The 17,826-nt window shown below is 44.3% G+C and overlaps 4 protein-coding genes across 4 annotated transcripts; 2 read left to right on the plus strand and 2 right to left on the minus strand.

Moving 5' to 3' along the window:
- Positions 1–8,423: 8,423 nt before the first annotated feature.
- J3D65DRAFT_688100 (altered inheritance of mitochondria protein 21) lies at positions 8,424–11,485 on the plus strand (the record flags this gene model as incomplete). The annotated part of the gene is made up of 3 exons (XM_066803862.1): positions 8,424–9,502; positions 9,565–11,382; positions 11,469–11,485. The coding sequence occupies exons 1-3, from the start codon at positions 8,539–8,541 to the stop codon at positions 11,483–11,485; spliced, it is 2,799 nt and encodes a 932-aa protein (XP_066650549.1). The 5' UTR covers positions 8,424–8,538.
- A 544-nt stretch (positions 11,486–12,029) lies between these two features.
- J3D65DRAFT_579477 (subunit 17 of mediator complex-domain-containing protein) lies at positions 12,030–14,741 on the minus strand. Its single transcript, XM_066797695.1, has 2 exons — positions 14,377–14,741; positions 12,030–14,324 (listed from the first exon to the last, which is right to left on the minus strand). The coding sequence occupies exons 1-2, from the start codon at positions 14,667–14,669 to the stop codon at positions 12,332–12,334; spliced, it is 2,286 nt and encodes a 761-aa protein (XP_066650550.1). The 5' UTR covers positions 14,670–14,741; the 3' UTR covers positions 12,030–12,331.
- Positions 14,742–14,928: 187 nt separating this feature from the next.
- Positions 14,929–16,649, plus strand: J3D65DRAFT_152664 (IMP-specific 5'-nucleotidase-like protein 1). The gene is made up of 7 exons (XM_066794102.1): positions 14,929–14,980; positions 15,033–15,043; positions 15,099–15,119; positions 15,174–15,188; positions 15,237–15,387; positions 15,440–16,185; positions 16,230–16,649. Exons 1-7 carry the CDS (start codon positions 14,956–14,958, stop codon positions 16,527–16,529), a joined length of 1,269 nt encoding a protein of 422 aa, XP_066650551.1. The 5' UTR covers positions 14,929–14,955; the 3' UTR covers positions 16,530–16,649.
- A 2-nt stretch (positions 16,650–16,651) lies between these two features.
- Positions 16,652–17,772, minus strand: J3D65DRAFT_640831 (acyl-coenzyme A thioesterase-like protein 13). Its single transcript, XM_066801829.1, has 7 exons — positions 17,659–17,772; positions 17,592–17,604; positions 17,370–17,478; positions 17,242–17,313; positions 17,124–17,189; positions 16,988–17,066; positions 16,652–16,930 (listed from the first exon to the last, which is right to left on the minus strand). Exons 1-7 carry the CDS (start codon positions 17,736–17,738, stop codon positions 16,846–16,848), a joined length of 504 nt encoding a protein of 167 aa, XP_066650552.1. The 5' UTR covers positions 17,739–17,772; the 3' UTR covers positions 16,652–16,845.
- Between the last annotated feature and the right edge of the window lie 54 nt (positions 17,773–17,826).

Raw genomic sequence — 17,826 nt, forward strand, 5'->3', positions numbered from 1 at the left:
AGAAGCTAAAATCGTAGGAATTAGCAGCTATAGGCGCTTATATAGGTATAGACTTATAATATATAATAGTAGTAATTTAGTAATTTAAGCATTCTATACGTATAGTATAATTATTAGTCTAGGTCTACTACTATACTATCTCTTTCTATTACTATCTCTTTTACTGCGCAACCTATAAAAGGTTACTATCTTACTTAGCTATATTTAAAGCTCCCTATTAAAGTACGTTGTTATCCTAGTCTAATTTAGCTATAATCTAGTAAACTAACTATTATATATAAAGGTTCTAATAATTTAAATAATTTGTACCCTACTAATAGTAAAGCAGATATTTCTAGCTGCTATATGCTTAATATATCTGCTACTTATTATAGTCTAGTCTATTAGGACTTATTACTATTATATAAGAGTTATAGTATTAAGTTATTATTATACGGCATTATTTGCAATCTATTATAGTTACTACTTACTTAGAGAGCTATTTTAGCTAGTAGTATCTATAAGGACCATTATATAGAGTCCTAAAGTAAGTAAACTTTAATTCTATCTCTAACTATTACTAATTATTATCTAGGCTATTAAGTAGTATTATATATCTAGGTTTTACTACTTCATCGTCCCATCTTGCCAACTAATATAATTATAGAGGAGGACACTTATATAAAGACTTAATTAGGCTAGGCTTTACTTATTTAGCTAGGAATAGCTATAGGCTTATTACTTTACCTATAGCATACTATAGTATTAGGTTCTACTTAATTAGTATTATTAGTTATTATATAAGGTTCATCATCTATAGCTATACAGCCTGCTACTAACTAGCCTATTATACTACATCACTGCTGGTTCACTGTCGCGCAGCCTGTTTTAGAGGAAGAAGGTAAAGAGCCTACTTATATATACTATTATTATAATCCTATAGCTTGTTAGGTTCTAGCAGCTAAGTACTTACTACCTGCTACTTTATATAATAGCAGTAATAGTAAGATTTATATTACAGCATTACTAGTTAGCTCTAATAAGGCGCCTATTAAGTAGGACTTTAAGTTAATACTTTATATCTCTTATAAGAATATAGAGAGTGTCGCATAAGTAAGTTTATCTTACTAATATAAGGAATTCTTATCTAACTAACTATATAGGCGCACCTTAGTAGTTCTAAAGTATAAGAGCGCGCTAAGCGCATCTTAGCCTTAGATAATAGCATGCCTTACTTATATATTATAGTTTCTACTTAGTAATTTAACTACTTATTAGTTAAAACTTAAGCCAGCTTATACGATACTTTTCTTATCTAGTATACTAGAATTAACAACCCTATTAGCTATACTAAGTATTATAATAATACTAATACTCGCGTATTTATTAGTTATTACTACCTACCTAGTTTCTTATAGGGCTGCTATACTAACTACCTTTAAGGTATAGGCAACCTTAACTACACTATAAGTAACTTAAAGAGTGCCAAGCCGCCTGCTTATTATAAGAGGTATAAAGATAAAATTTATATAGAGGAGTTTTAGAACTTATACTACTAAGCTAGATTAGAGGATTAAACTAATTAGGCTTTAGCTAAGTAGGACATCCTACCTAATAAGCTAGAAGATCTAGAGGAGATAGTCTTATATAATAACTATTATAATAAGAAGAAGGGAAAAGGAAAGAAGTAAAGAGTAAAAATTAAAGAAGAGGATAGTAGGGAATAAGTAGTAAAAAGGAGAGACTAGAGAGTAGAAGTTAAGATTAATAGTATTTATATAAGGGTAGATAGTAAACTAATTAGTCTACTTTCTATATCTTTATAATATTTACTATAGGCCTAAGTAACTTATTTTATTATTACTTTCTATTTTAATCTATAGTTCTTCTTAGAGAAAGGCAGCCTTCTATTTTTCTAGATTTTTTAGTAGTCCTACTATAATAGGGTGTAATAAGTAGAATTCTTTAATTTTCTATAGCGCGCTACTAAAAGAACTTATATTATACTACTAGTTATCTTAGTTATATCTAGTCTATTTAACTTAGTATTAAAGCTTCCTATATAAGACTTAACTAGCTTAAATATAGTCTACTTCCTACTTAGGCTTATCTTAAATAATCTTAGGTTTAGGTTTAGTATATTCCTAACTAGGAAGCTATTCTATTTTAGCCTTATATAGCCTATTAGTATAGAAAAGGTTAACTATCTTTATATATAAGGGAAGATTAAGGATATAGGAGGGTCCTTCTATTTCTATAATCTTAAAAGGTCTAGTATTAGGGAAGTCTAATTTAAGGTTTAGCTAATTAGTAGACCATCTAGTTTTCTTAATATAGATATAATCTCTAACTATAAAGTCTAGCGCGCAACGGTATTTATTAGCTTATTAGTATATATACTCTTAGGATTTAAGAATAAGATTCTTTATAAATTTAAAAGCTTCTTATCTTCTCTTTTATAGCATTTATACTACTATATAAGCTATCTTTTCTAGTTACTAGGGGGTCTCTATTCTTTATTACTAGTTATAGTATATTTAAGGGGAATATCCTAACTTAATCTTAAAAGGTAAAAGTCTAGTAGCTTTATAGGGAAGTGTTACTTATATAAGGTCTATTAATAGTAGAAGATTAGACTAATTATTCTAAAAGTAATTAATAAAAGGTCTTAATCTTTATATAAGATACTAATTAATAATCTCTATAATACTATTAGTTTAAGAGTAGTAGGATAAGTTAAAATGCTACTCTATACTAGTCAGCTTATATAGTTTATTTATAAATGCTAAGATGAACTAAGGGCCTTAGTTAGATAGGATAGACTTAGGGTTTCTATAAATATAGTAGATATATTTATAAAAGAGTCTAGAGACTCCTTTAGTATTAATCTTCTTTATATAAGGCAAGCTAAAGGTTCTTTAACTTAACTAGTCTATAATAACTAGAATTATATTATAGCCTTTTTAGTCTTTAGGCATCTCTTTAAAATCTATAGCTAAGTATTACTAGGGTTAAGTAGGAATCTCTAGGGGTTATAGAAGGCCTAGGTCTTTATTATAAAACTCTTTTATTTAGTAGTAAATATAGCATCCTTGCCTATAAATATTAATTATGTGATTTATAGCTAGCTAGTAGTAATATTACTTAAGGAGTTTTTACATCTTTATAATACTAGAATAGGCAGTTATATAGGTAGTATATAAAGTATTAAGTATTCTTGTGCGGAGGTTATTATAATCTAGTATAAAGAGGGTACTATATTATAATAAAAGACCATCTTTTAGTTCCTAACTATTTCTTTATTTAAGGTCTTTTAAGAGGGCCTTCTATCTCTAGAGTTCTAATTTAGAATCTTCTTAGTTTATATAGAGAAGTTTATCTAAAAATAATACTAGAGAAGGAAGTTCTTATTCTAAAATAGAAAGAGGGATAATAGTCTCTAGTAGGATAAGGTATATCTCTTATATAGCCTTTACTTTTTCTTTTTAAGTCTTTAGGTCTTCTTATTTTTAAGTAAGGTAATTAGTAATAATATTTTCCTTTCCTAGCTAATAGGAGAATTATATATAGAACTCTATAAAAAACTTAGACTATCTAGCTTATTATTAATTAAGTTGTTATTTAGTAGAGTAGTACTCTAATACCTAATAGTCTATTATTATAAGAAAAGGTTTTTTAAGGCTAATAAGTATTAGTCTCTATTCTTCTAGTCTATTCTTAATAGCTAGTAGTTCTTTATTAGATATTCTATAATAAAGTTCTACATTAGCTATTACCTTAGAGTAGAACGCTACTAGTTTCTAATTATATAAAGGTTATTAGAGCTATATTAAAACGCCTATAGTAACTCTATTACTTATATTAGTCTCTATATAAGTATTAAGAGTAGGGTCATAATTAGCTAGAAGTATATTACTATATATTAGCTTCTTAAGTTATTAAATTACCTCCTCTTCTAGGGGTCCTAGTAGTTACTATTTTACCTTAGAGTATAGTTTCTCTAATAGCTAGCTAATTTATCTATAGTTAGGGAGAAATTATTAGTAGAAATTATAGAAACCTAAGAAGGATTAAAGAGCTTTAAGGGTTTTAGATATTAGCTAGTTTTATATAGGTTCTACCTTATCTAGGTCTATCTAAATACCTTCTATAGAAATAATATATCTAAGAAACTTTATATAAGTAACTAAAAACTTACTCTTCTTTAAATCTACCTATAGTCCTACTTTTTATAGTCTTACTAGTACTTTTTTTACTTATTCCTCATACTCTATAGGGTCTTTAGAGATAATAAGTATATTATCTATAAAAGCCATAATAAAATCATCTAAATACTTAAAGAGAACCTAGTTAATAAAACATTAAAAGGCTATAGGTCTATTACTTAATCTAAATAGCAAGATATAGTATTTAAATAAGCTATATCTTATATAGAAGGTAGTCTTATCTTTAGAATCCTTAGTAAGATAAATATAGTAGAAAGCTTATTAAATATTAAGCTTAGTATAAATTTTACCCTTTCTAACGCGCTAAAGTAACTCTATAATAAGAGGAAGGGGGTATAAATCCTTAGTAGTTTATTTATTAAGCTATTAGTAGTCTATATAAAATCTCTATCCCCCACTAGGCTTTTTTACTATAAGAATAGGAGAAGTATAGGTAGTAAAGCTCTTAGTAATAAAGCCTTTTTAAAGGTTCTTAATAATATACTCTTTTATAGCCTTAAGCTGCTCTAGAGATATTCTATAGAGAGGACTAGGTAGAAGCTCTAGTAGACTATTATATATAAGAGATATTTTATAATTAACCCCTACATAATATAGTAGTAGCTTATTAGACTCTATTTTAGAAAATACATCTTAAAATTCCTTATAAGTAGCTAGTAGCTTAGAAGCTAATAATTCCTTAGTTTCTTTATCTTTAAGAGCCACTTAAACTTATATAAGGTTAATAGTATAGATCTCTATTAGCACAACTTATATTTTATAGATAGAAAGCTTAAAAGCATCTTAAGTTTAAAATTTAATTCCCTTAATAACCTATATTAAGGGAAGAAGGCATTTATTAAAGTTTTTATCTCTATAGTCTATATCTACTTAATATTCTTTCTATAGTTCGTTACTTTATATAGAGACTTTTAGTAGGCATAAAAGATACTAAAAGGATTAGTTAACTAGTAGCTATCTCTAGACTAGTTTATATTATTTATAGTCTAGAAGAACATCGTGCTAGTTAAAAAACTATTACCTAAGAATCATGTTATTACGGCTAATATTATAAATAAAAGTATAAGTAGAAACTATTTAATCCTAGAAGTAAAGTTAAAGATAAAAGTAAAAATTAACTTTCTTATTTATATATTAGTTAAACCTAGTAATATTAAGCCCTTTACCTATTATTCTCTTTTTTATAGCACCTATAGACTAGAGAGTTAGTAGTAGCTTAGGGTAAATAAAACTTATACTACTAGTACTAGTATTAGCTAGGGCACGAATTTCTAAGGCGCGGCTATTAGATATAATTAAGGTTTATATAGTAAAGGGTATACCTCTAATAAAGTAACTAAGATTTATATAAGAACCTTTAATATATATTACTCTAAGTTTAGACCTAAGGTAGGAGACTTTACCTAGGCCTTATTATTTTCTAATAAAGACTAATCTCCTTTATTTATATAGATATCTTTAGTACTTTCTTCTTTAACTAACTCTATTACCTTTATCTTAGGTTATAGGCATTATCTCTATAAATAGCTAAACTAGCTATAGCAATTATATGGTCTAATCTCTATATAGACTTCTACTTTACCTTTATAGGTTGTATTATATAAGGGAGCCCTAGATATAGATCGCGCCTAGGCATAACTAGAAGATAAAGTACTTATACTATCTAAGATAGTTATCTTTACTTATTCTTATTATCTCTTCTTTACTTATTTCTTATATAACGTAAGTGTTAGTTTTCTATAGTTAGAATAGTAGTTACTAAGACTTTAAGTAATAGGGTAGGCTTATTAGAGGTACTTATAAAAGTTAACATCCCTATCTTACTCTATAGTAACTATATAGGTTTAAAGGAGAGGATCTATTATATTATAAAAGTCCTCTTTCTACTATTCCTAAGGAAGATCTATATCTAAGGCTAATTATATAAAGTTTAATTAAAACTTCTAAAGGTCTATAGAGATATAGTATATAAGAGAGTATAACTACTTCTTTATATCCTTATATTTATATAGACTCTAAAAGAGGTTATCTAGGAATTTAAAGATATCCTTATTTAGAGTGACTTTATTAGCCTTTATATAAGAAGTAAGGAAAGGAGTTAGGTAATATAAGACTTCTCTACTAATATAGGAAATAATATAACCTATAATATTCTATTTAGTCTCCTCTACTATATCTTTAGTAAAGTAATTATAGTTTTATTTAATTTTATTTTATATAAGGAGGGTCTAGTATTTATATAAGGGGTCTTCTCTATTAGTAAGAAGAGGAGGATTAGGAACCTTACTACTTTAGTATTTCTTACTACTTAAAGATAAAGTAGAGGTTTTAGTAGTAGTTTCCCTTATATAGTTAGGAGGAGGTCTAAGAGTCCTTATAACTCTACTAGTAGAAGGATCTTAAGAGAGGGTAATAGGTCTTAAGTACTAAGCTAATAAAAAGGGCCTAATATATCCTTCCCTTAGAACTTCTCTAAGTCTATTAGTATAGTTTAAGAGCATTTACTTAAGAGCCTAGTTTTACCTTTATATATAGTTTAGTTACTACTATACTTAAGACTTATTTAAGGATGCAATCTTAGATTTAAATTAATTAATATCTAAGCGCGGTACCTTTATAAATGCCTCTATAACTAGAGCTTAAACTGTATAAGTTAACCCTAGGTCTTAGGTATATTCTTTTACCTCTACTACTAGGACTAAGTAGAAATTATATAGGAGAATAGGGGTAGGTCCTCTCTTATTATTATTTAATAAGTATCTAGTATTATATAAATCTTTAGTTCCTTTATATAAATCTTATTAGGTTAATTAACTAGTACTAATACCTTTAGTAGTACTAGATATATTAGCTTTATTCTTAGCTATACTATCTTTATAGTCTTCTACTTAGAATGTCCCTTAAGTAGGTTATAGATAGGACACCTTCTAAATATTTATATACTACTCTATAGCCTTAACTAAAGACTTCTATAGTTAATATATACTTAATACTCCTTAGTCCTTAGATAATACTAATGCACCTAATAAAGACGACTTAGATTTACTAAGGAAAAGTAATAAGTAGTCTTATATAAGACTATAGCTATATATAATATTACTTAGGTTAAATATTATAACACCTTTATAGGTAAAGAAGTAGGATAGAGCTAAAACTTAAAATAATCTTTTATATCTATTATAACTTATAGATTTCTTATTATATAGGTAAGAGCTAAAGGTAAACTACTAGAGAATATATATATATTTTAATTAAATCTAATAAGTTAAAAGAATAAAATATAAAAGATACTTACTACCTATATATTTCCTAGTCCTTCCTTTATACTATTCTACCTCTTATCCTTTATATAAGGGTCCTTAGTTATTATTAGGTAAGTTATAAAGGTAAGGTATTAATAGGCTGTTATATAGTATCTTCCTAAGGCTATAGTAGCTAGTACTAGGCTGTAGTAGCTAGTACCAGCCTGTAGGTTTTAGCCTAAGCTATAGTAGGCTGCTACCTAAGGTGAGGCTTATACTTCCTATAACTATATAATACTAGGTTCATCTATACTAGCCCTAGTGCTTATATAGGCGCGTGTATACCTATTATAATATCTAGATAACTTAAGTTCTTACTAAAATAGGTTATAAGGGCCTTAATACTTAACTAATCTAGCTCTATAATAATAATAAGAATGCTGTCTAATTTACTAATAGTATAGAGTTTAATACTGCTATAAAATATATTAATCTATACTACTAGTATATTAAGTAGGTAGTTATAGATAGAACTATAACTATCTCTTATATCTCTACTAATAAGATAATTGCGGACAGGCTTATTAAAGTATTAGTAATAGTTAAGTACTACTACTTTTATAACCTTATTAGGTATAGACTAATATAGTAAGTTTTCTATTTAGTTAATATAACTACTTATATATCTACTCTACTATAACTATCTCTTTTCTTATCCTAGGGGGTATATTAGTAGTCCTATATAATAATACTAAGTAGTCTCCTATTATATCATCTTAGCTACAGTTTACCTAGATAACTATAGCTTATCTAGATAATAACTTACTACTTTAGTTAAGATATACTTATCTATTAGCTTCACACATCTTAATGAGTTTAGGACTTATCAGCAGTTGGTACTAGCTACTGCTCCCCCTGGCAGTTTTAGCAGTATATAGATAGCTCTTAGAGTAGCCTTGAATAGAGTCTTCAGTTCTCTCATCTTACTTCATCAGTCATTGCCATCCTCCAGCATTCGATTCCCTTCATCTCAGCTGTCTTTGCAACCCGACATTTATTCCTCTAGCATATAACCCATCATCGTCACCATCATGGCTGCCCCGACCATCCCTCCTCGTCCAGCTCGCTCCACGCCTCAGCAGCAAAACCCCAACGCCAACGCCAACGGCAACGGCTCGACAGCCATGCCCAGCATCCCTCCTCGTCCCAAGCGCAGCACCGAGCGCTCCATCTCCCCCAACCGTGACAACTTTGCCCGCTCGCCCCTCAACGACCCCTCGTTCATCAACGGCTCGAGTACGAACCACAGCAAGCGCCCCTCCGCTTCCGATCTCCCAGCTCGCCCACCGAGCGTCACATTACCCACCATTGGCCAGGAGGGCAGCGAGTATGCCTCCTTCGACACACCGCCCATCGATGAGAATGCCCCGCAGCAAACCAGGGATGCCGAGGGCCTGAAGCTGTACGCTCCCACGGCGTCGCTGCCGCAGTCGACGAACCGGTCGAGGATTGCCGGCGTGACGCGCGCCGACTCGGCCCAGGTGGCTGCTGCTGGCCTGGGCAAGAAGCCGTCCGAGCCCGATCTTTTCCCCGGCGGCCACTCTCGAGGCCACTCGAGGAGCGGCTCGTCGACGGGCCGCAGCTCGCGTCCGACGTCACTGTACCAGCAGGACGAGGAGCACGGCATCCCCGAGATTGGCTTGCAGGTGCCCATGTACCCGAATGCGGGAGACGTCCAGGCCCCGACGCCCTCGCTACATAGCAACGCCCCGTCGACGGGCGTCGGATATTTCAACAATGGTGGCAGCAGCAGTGCCAAGCTCCATGGTCGCCCCTTTGCGGGCCCGCCTGGTAGTTATGGCATGCATGGCCACGGGCTGAAGCCCACGGATGACCTGGAGAGGAAGTGGTATGCCACTCATCCAGACGACGCGGCGCGGGAGGCGCAGGGCGCGTATGGCCCGGCCATACAGGAAAATAGAAGGGAGTGGACCCTGAGCAGCGAGCAGTTGAATAAGCTGGTGCAGGAGAGTGCCAACAAGGGTGTTGGAATGGGTACGATCAATATTGATTCGGGTCGATCTCGACCTCTGTCCAAGCTAATCGTCTGCATCTAGGCGCGTCCCCGGCTGTCACGGCCACTCCTGGCGAGGAGATTGGCTACATGGCTTCTGAAGAGTATGCCTCGCGCATGACTTCCCCTCGCCCGCAATCCGTGCCGCCAAAGGAGCGCACTCGCAGCTCCCAGACGCACGCCGAGTCGCCGCTCCGCATGACCAAAATGGTGGCCGAGCAGGCCCTGGACGGCGGCGACGACGGCAGCGCCATTGAGCACGACGACGAGGGAAATGTCATTCACATTGACCCGCCCGCGCATCCCCGAAGTGAGATGCACGGCCCTGGCATCGACTACGACGAGTTGGGTCCCGAGGGTGGCAACGGCGAGGAGCACGGCGGCTTCATCACCGAAGACGGCCGCGGGACGCCAGTCCTCGCTTCCGACGAGCTCAAGAGGCATCAGACGCCTGGCGGCGAGTACCAGCAGCCGGCGGTGCCGGCCGAGCTCGAGCATGAACGTAGGATTAGCCAGGAGGGCGGCGAGTATCACCGCCGGTCTGGGAGCAGATCGACCAGCCGGCCCACCAGCGTCTCGCGCTGGAGAAGCCAGGGCGATGCCGAAGACCGCTCAAACACTCCTCTTGACGGCGTCAAGGAGTATGAGCCGCTTTTCCCTGAAGAAGAGGACGAGAAGCCTGTAGAGAAGCCGCTCACGGCTGCTGACAAGTTGAAGCGCCCGGAGCTAGCGCGCCACCATTTCCCCAGCCAGGACGTTTGGGAAGACACGCCGAGCAGCTTGCAGTTGCAGGCGGAGGTCCAAACGCCCGAAGTGCCGTCTCAGCCGGCCTCGGGCACTGCGTCGCTCGAGTCGTCACAGGTGTTTGAAAAGCCTGAAAGGGAGCAGCAGCGCAAGGCTGATGCGGCGCCCAAAGACCAACCACAACAGCAAAGTTTTTTCATTCCTGACCAAGCCAAACGCCTTGCTCACCTGAATAAGGATGTGCTCGCAGACATGCCCTCGCGACCCGGCATGCAGCAAAGATTCCCCAGCCGCGACATTTGGGAGGACACGCCCGACGAGCTGAAGCTCGTCACGACGGTCAACGCGCCGCAGGAGCAAGAGTCGCCGTCTGAACCAAAGTCGGCAGTCAGCGACGCCCCACCCAAACCGCAAATACCGGCGCGACCCGCGCGCGCGAAGCCCGGCGAGTCGCCCGTTGAGAAGAAAGCAGCGCCTATCCTCCCCGACCGCCCCAAGCCCCAGATTCCAGTCCGCCCGGCTCGCCCCGCCCACAAGCCGTCTGACGAAGCGGTCCCGTTGTCCAAGGTCTCGTCGGCCAGCAGCAATAACACGGCCACGGCCGACGATGCAGCCGCTGCCGCCGCGCCGCCGGTCACCAAACCCAAACCCCCTGTCCCTTCGCGCCCTGGCGGAAGTAAGATTGCCGCCCTCAAGGCAGGCTTTTTGAGCAATTTGGAATCGCGTCTGCAGCTGGGCCCGCAGGGCCCGAAGAAGGAAGAAAAGGAGGACGAGGTCAAGGAGAAGGCGCCGCTGGCTGATGCGCGCAAGGGCCGTGCAAAGGGGCCGGCGAGGAGGCGTCCAGGTGCTGGTGCTGGTGCTGCGGCTTCTGCGCCTGCGGAGTCGACCCAGAAGCCCGTTGCGTTGTCGTTTGCCAAGGCTATCACTGTCTTTGCGATTGATGAGGACGGCGCGCTGGATGTCCCCGAGTTGAGTGCTGCGCGTGCGGGCGAGGAGAAGGATGGCTCGGCGGAGGCGAAGGAGATTGCGACGCAGGTGCCGCGGGACCCGCAACCGGCGCCCGGTGATGTAGACGGCGAGACGAAGCCCGTCGTCGATGTCAAGCCGAGTGATGAGGGTGCGGATGACGCCAAACCCGCCGAACCAGCAACGAGAGAAGAGCAGGACGAGACGCGCCCCGCTGCCACCACAGCCGCGCCGCAGTCGTCGACACAAGCTGAATCAGAGACAGCGGCAGGCGACGACGAGCCCGTCGAACAATCTCCCCTCCTCGCCAAACAGCCGACCAACGCCACCGCCTCGTCGACGTCAGACTCGACGACGCAGACGGGCCAGCAGGACATCGTCGTGCCGCCCGCTGCTGCCGCCGCCGCTGCCCCTGCTGGTGCAGAGAGCGAAGGCGACAAGGCGACCCAGACGACCACGGAGAAGATCACGGCGTACCTGGGCGGCCGCGCGCAGGAGGACGGCAGCGTTGTCGTGCGTGAGGTGCTTGCTGGCGAGGGAAAGGGTGAGAGCCGTGCGGTTGGTGAGGGGGAGGGTGAGGACGGGGGTGAGGGGGACGGTGAAGCGGGGCGCGACGTCTTGTTGCGGGAGGAGTTTGTTGGCGGGGTGGGCGAGGGCGGCGTCGTTGGCGAGGCGCGCGTGCAGAGGACGGGGCATGGGATGTAGGGTTCGGCTTGGCTGGGCTGGTCTTTTTGAGGGGTGTGGTGGGTGGGGATGGGGATGGGATGGTGATGGGGAGGTAGATTGTGTGGTTGGACTGCGTCTAGCGAAGGGGAATATGGTGTTGCGCGGCGGTCATAGACGTCGATGGATGGTTGGACGGACGGACGGACGGACGGATGGGATAGGTGGTGGATCTAATCCAATGGAGTGCTCAGTTTGTTTCGTCCTTTTATGGCTTTCGTGTCGTCTCGCCTTAGGCTGGCTACCCCTCACCCCTTACCCCCTTAGCGTCTGTGTTCTCTCTATCTGTACACACGCCACGCACGCCCCCTTCCTGACCATACACCACCAAGAACGCAGACGTTGGAATTTCGATTCCTACCCATCCCTCATCCCCTTCACATCTCCATCTTCACGTGCGGCAGCCCCGCCGCTTCCGCCGTCTCCTCTTTCCCCTTCTGCTTCTCCTGCCGCCGCTGCTTGTCGACCGCGTCGACCGCGCGCCTCGCCGCAAACGCCTTGACGGCGTCGACGAGTGTCGTGCTGCTGCTGCTGCTGCTGCTGCTGCTGCTGCTGCTTTTGCTGCCGGCGGCGGCGGCGGCGGCGGCGTCGTCCATCCGCCACACGGCCGTGTCCTCGGCCTGCTGCTGCTCCAGTGGTGCGCCGCCGCCCCACCACCGCACGCCCAACTCCCTGTCCGCCCACGACAACCACGTCGACAGTTTCGTCTCGGCCGTCGCTGCGTCTGCAGCGTTGCTCTTTTTCCTCGCAGCACCACCGCCACTACCGCCACTACCGCCACCGCCACTCCTATCAGCAGCGGCCGCGTGCAGCAAGCAGACCTCGGCCGCGCGCTCGCTGGGCACGGCGACGCGACCGGGCGGAGCGGCGGCGTGTGGTGCGACGACGGCGTGCGCGAGGTGCACGACGAGGGCGTGGTCGAGGAAGTCGGCGAGGTCGGCGAAGGTGTCGAAGGAAAGCGAGCGGGGGCGGGGGTGTGGCGACGCCGGCGTTGTTGTTGCTGCTGTTGCTGTTTGGTCTGGGTACAGCAGCGATGTCAGTGAGGGGGGCAGCGTGGCAGAGAAGTCGGTGCCTTGGGTGGGTAGGGCGACGAGCGTGCGGAGGGTTATGGTGATGGGCTGGTGGTGGTCGGCGGCGGCGGCGGCGGCGGCGGGGGGTTCTGATTGTGAGGGGTACGGGAGGTGGATGGTTGCGCTGGTAGAGAGCGGGCGTGACAGCGTTGAGAGGAGGGCGTCGAGGACGGGGATGCTGCAGCCGGCGGAGGTGGTGGGTATGGTCGTGAGGGAGGAGGGGAGAGAGGCGTGGGCCGGAGTCAACGCTGTGCTGAATGACAGCCCAGCGCGAGACATGGCTTGCCCGAGGCCGCCGAGATATGCTCGGAGCGCATTGGTGGCCATGTAGTGGTAGACGTAGTGGAGGAGAGTGCGGATGATGGGCGCGGGTAGGTCTGGCCGCTTGCGATCTGTCAGGGGAGGGGGAGGCTGAGAGCGCCGCTTGAGCCGCTGGTTGTATGCGTGTGTGAGCAAGAGGCGGAGCGCCAGAGCAATGTCTTCTGCCAGACCGTCCTGAGAATGGTCTGGAGATGTTTCGTCCAAGTCTTCCAGGCCGACAAGGTCAATGTGAATTTCCTTTTGCGGGCCCTTCAATTCGTCTGCTTGGGGCGACTTGATGGGCACGATGATGACGCGGTCTCGAAGACGGACGTTGTGCGAGAGTAGATGTCGTGATTCCATGGTCATCTCTTGAAAGAGCTCTTGCTCAAACAACGAGTCTCGCGCACGTCTGATCAAGTCTTCGATTTCAAGGTCGCTTTGTGGGGCAAGCAGCAGCCGGTTCTGATGTGATGATCCCAGCGTCTTGCCCTGTTGGACGATTCGGACGCGAATTGCCTTTGGTTTCTGCACGAGCGCCTCATCCAAGATGATGGCGCCGTCATCCTTGGCTCGAAGGGGAGCGAAGCCGCGTGCTTTGAATTGATCCGTGGCTTCGGAGAATCCAAATTGGACGCCCAAGGTCCCTCTTTCGCGAGGAAACCTGCGAAGCGACCAGCCTCTCCCGGTGATGGAGAGTATTTGGCTCCAGTATTGTGTCTCTTTGCGCACCTCCTTTTCCAGCCTCGTGGCAGCTTGCAGCAGCGAGTCTGCCGATGACCCAAGGCCCTCCATAGTCCAGCCCTTAGCCACAAGATCCCGCTGTTTCTTCTCACGCTCCTCCGGTTGTTTCAATGGCCATTTGTCGTACGAAAAAGAGCCTTCCGGCACGCCACTGGTTTTGAGGGCAGGCGATAGATAATTTGCGCCGCGCGGACTGTCTTTGGAGAGTAGGAGGCCGAGGAAATCAATGGTGAAGAGGATTTCTTGCTGAGCATCACTGGGATTTGTGAGACATGGTCGTGTGTACAGTGGAATACTCGAGGACGTACTTGATGTGCCTGAACATGTCGGCCTTGACCTGGCGAATGTGCTCTATCCGCTTCTTGACGTCGTCGGCGTCGTCGTCTTCTTCATCCTGCTCTTCCGACTCGACGATGCCAGCCTCTTGGTTTGCTGCCATTTGCCTGAGCTTCTCCTCGTCCATATGTCTGTATTGCCCAAACTGCTGTGAAATGCGCGCGAGCTGCGACATGAGCGGTTCTTCCTGGTCGCTTTCGGAGGGCAAAGGACGCAAGGCCAGTGGAAAGCTGCCATGGCTGCCAGACAGATCGGAGTCACCCATGGCGGCGCAGACGAGTTTAGTGAAGGGGCAGGTGGGCGGCGCGTTGGATGTCGAGGTGGTGTTGAGAGCGCGTCGTGTCGTCGCAAACCAAGACCAGCATGCCCGGCTCCCGCTAGCGACCAATCTGATGCCTATCGATAAGAGCTTTGGCGCTCGAGGTCAGGGGTGCACCGTGCACCGACACGATCCCTGCGCGTGTGACATCGGTGCCGCCCGATGGGAGAGGCAAAGAGACGTCGACTTCTGTCAAACCCCCCTTCTCTCTCCTCCTAACCACCTTGCCAAAATGACGACCAGATACAGAGTCGAATGTGAGTTCAATTCGCCCTGCGCTATGCTCCGCTGCTAATCAATCCCATTCAGATGCTCTTAAGGTCCGTATAGCTGTCCTGTCCGCGCTTGGCCGCACTGTGCTGATAGTACCGACAGACTCACCGACGAGACCAACTGGTACCTATTCTCTTCCCCCACGCCTCAACACGCTCAATGCTAATCCCTTGGTAGATTGAATGGATCAAGGTGCAGTGCCTCTCAACCAAAAGTTGCGTGTCCTAATCTCCGCCTCAGGGTCTGCTGGCTGTTCCATTTGTGCTGCACTCGCAACCGACCGCCGTCTTTGACCCACACCATGAGGGCAGCACCGACAAGATGGCCTCCATTGCCCATCGCAGATATGCCGAGATTATGCGCGACGTCGAAGAGCTCATCAACGACCACAGTTTGTCCCCATGACACCTGTCAGGTGCTACTCTTTTCTAAACATTGACTAGTCAAGCACCAACGAGCGGGGACCGAGCAAAACTCCAAACTCAAGCTGCTGGTCCCAGCAGTCTCCAAATTCTTTACGCCGCTGCTCCTCCACGATGCCTTCGTCTACCAAGACACTCGACGTTTCATCAGCCATCGCCGATTTGTGGCCCCTTCCTTCAACGACGTCCGCCTCATTCTCAATACCGCCCAGGTCATGTCCTTGGTGCGGGCCGGGCCGCTCGACCTGATCACCTTTGATGGTGATGTCACCCTGTACGATGACGGGCAGAGCCTGACCCCAGACAACCCCGTGATTCCCCGCATTCTCGAGCTCATGCGCAAGGGCACGAGGATCGGCATTGTAACTGCAGCAGGCTACACCGAGGCTCGGCGCTACCACGAGCGTCTGCATGGCCTCCTCGAGGCAATACAGCAGTCTGACATGCCGACCGACTACAAGCAAAACCTAATTGTGCTCGGCGGCGAGAGCAGCTATCTTTTCAAGTACTCTGGAGTAGAAGAGCACCTGCTCAACTATGTGCCAAGACCGGACTGGATTCTCGAAGAGATGAAGTCGTGGACCGACGGTGACGTGGCAGAGCTGTTGGATGTTGCAGAGTCTGCGCTGAAGGAATGTGTCAGGAACATGAGGCTGCCCGCAGACGTGATACGCAAGGAGCGCGCTGTTGGTATCGTTCCTACTGCCGGAAACCGCTTTGCTCGTGAGCAGCTGGAGGAGACTGTGATGGTGACGCAAAAGATATTGGTACGGTCCATGACCGCAATCTGCGCCTCTGCTAATTTGGCCAGGAAATGTCTCCTGTTGGTCGGCGTCTACCATTTTGCGCATTCAACGGCGGCAACGATGTCTTTGTCGACATTGGCGACAAGTCTTGGGGTGTTCTCGCCTGCCAGCGATTCTATGGAGGCATCGAAGGAAACAAGACGCTCCACGTCGGCGACCAGTTCCTATCGGCAGGTGCCAATGATTTCAAAGCTCGCCTGGCCTGCACCACGGCTTGGATTGCAAGCCCAGCTGAGACGTGCAATCTGCTGGACGAAATCAGCGAATTGGATTCTATTGCGCACAGAGCTGCGCAAAGCAAGTAGGGGCAGCTTCTCTTGATGGATCGGCATGATTGCGCTTGGGGTGAGTTGGTCTCCGAGGATATTTGATACCACATCACAGTGGGTCTCGAAAGCTTCCATCTTTCTATTCAATGCCTTGGTTTCTCGTCATATTTCAAAATCACATCTTTTGTAATGCTATATTGGTGGTTTGCTTTTGACTTGTCCCTGGCTGAAAGTTCTGCAAGTGGCACATCAGCATATCTGTATCTCTTGTCAGCATGACGGAGAGAATGCATTTGTTCTCTCAAATAAGCAAACATTGCATCCAGTGCTCTAAGTCTAGTTTGCACACACTCTACTGTTCCTTCTCAGGTTCTGCCTCTGCCGCTTTGAGCTCATTGACCTTGTTGGCTTTGTCCTCCCAAGCCAGTTCCACGTACCTGCATGGCAATCAGCATCTAGCATTCATGAATCTTCCATCAATTTCTTGGACTTACTTGGTGTGGCTGCCCCTTGCAAACACTAGGTTCTTTTCGTTGGTGAAATGGACGGTGGTAAATGCAAGCTTTCGACCGACTGTTGCCATCAAATTAGTCAATCTCAATTCCATCCAATGTCTTTTTGGAGACATACTCTTGTCGCAACGCGCCTCTCCCTGGATGAGTTGGCCAATCGTTCCACCAGAGCTTGGATACGACACTGAGAGAAGTCAATCTTCCCCCATTCTATGGTCGTTACGCTTGTGGCTCACCATTAATGTCCGTCGAAACGCCTGTTGCGAAGAGGCCGCGGGATGCCACTGCGAGAGAGCCGCCGAGATCGACTGTAGGGCGAATCTTTAGCTTTTGACCAGCTTTTGAACTGCTTGAGTATTGTTACCCATGCTGGCAATAGTTCCTCCGTGCAGTGTCTTTAGACGGTTCGTGTGCTGCTGCTCAATCTGCAGTTGAAATTGAACACAGCCCAGGCGGGCGCCGGTGATTCGGAGCTGTTAAGGTGTCAGTCACCTCTGTAGTGGGATACAAAATAAAATGAAGGACAAGCAGTTAATGGCTGGGAGCATTCATCTGATTGTCAAAATGAAGCATTTCGGTTACATACGTTATTCAACAGCCTGTAGGCGCGCGATAAATCAGTTCGCGTCTTATCAATCCAAGAAGCGTCCTACCGTGGCTCAAGCCCTGAACCGGACTGGAATGACCGCCAGACAGATTCCACAAAGCCTTGGATTTTTTGGTTGGATCGCATTTTGTTGTTTTGATGGAAATGGTCAATGGTGTTGAAGGGTTAGACGTCATGGACCTCGGGACGGCAACCGGCGAGGGGAGGGCACGCT

This window comes from Phyllosticta citribraziliensis (assembly GCF_038025025.1).
Source record: "Phyllosticta citribraziliensis strain CPC 17464 chromosome Unknown J3D65scaffold_14, whole genome shotgun sequence".
NCBI lineage: Eukaryota > Fungi > Ascomycota > Dothideomycetes > Botryosphaeriales > Phyllostictaceae > Phyllosticta > Phyllosticta citribraziliensis.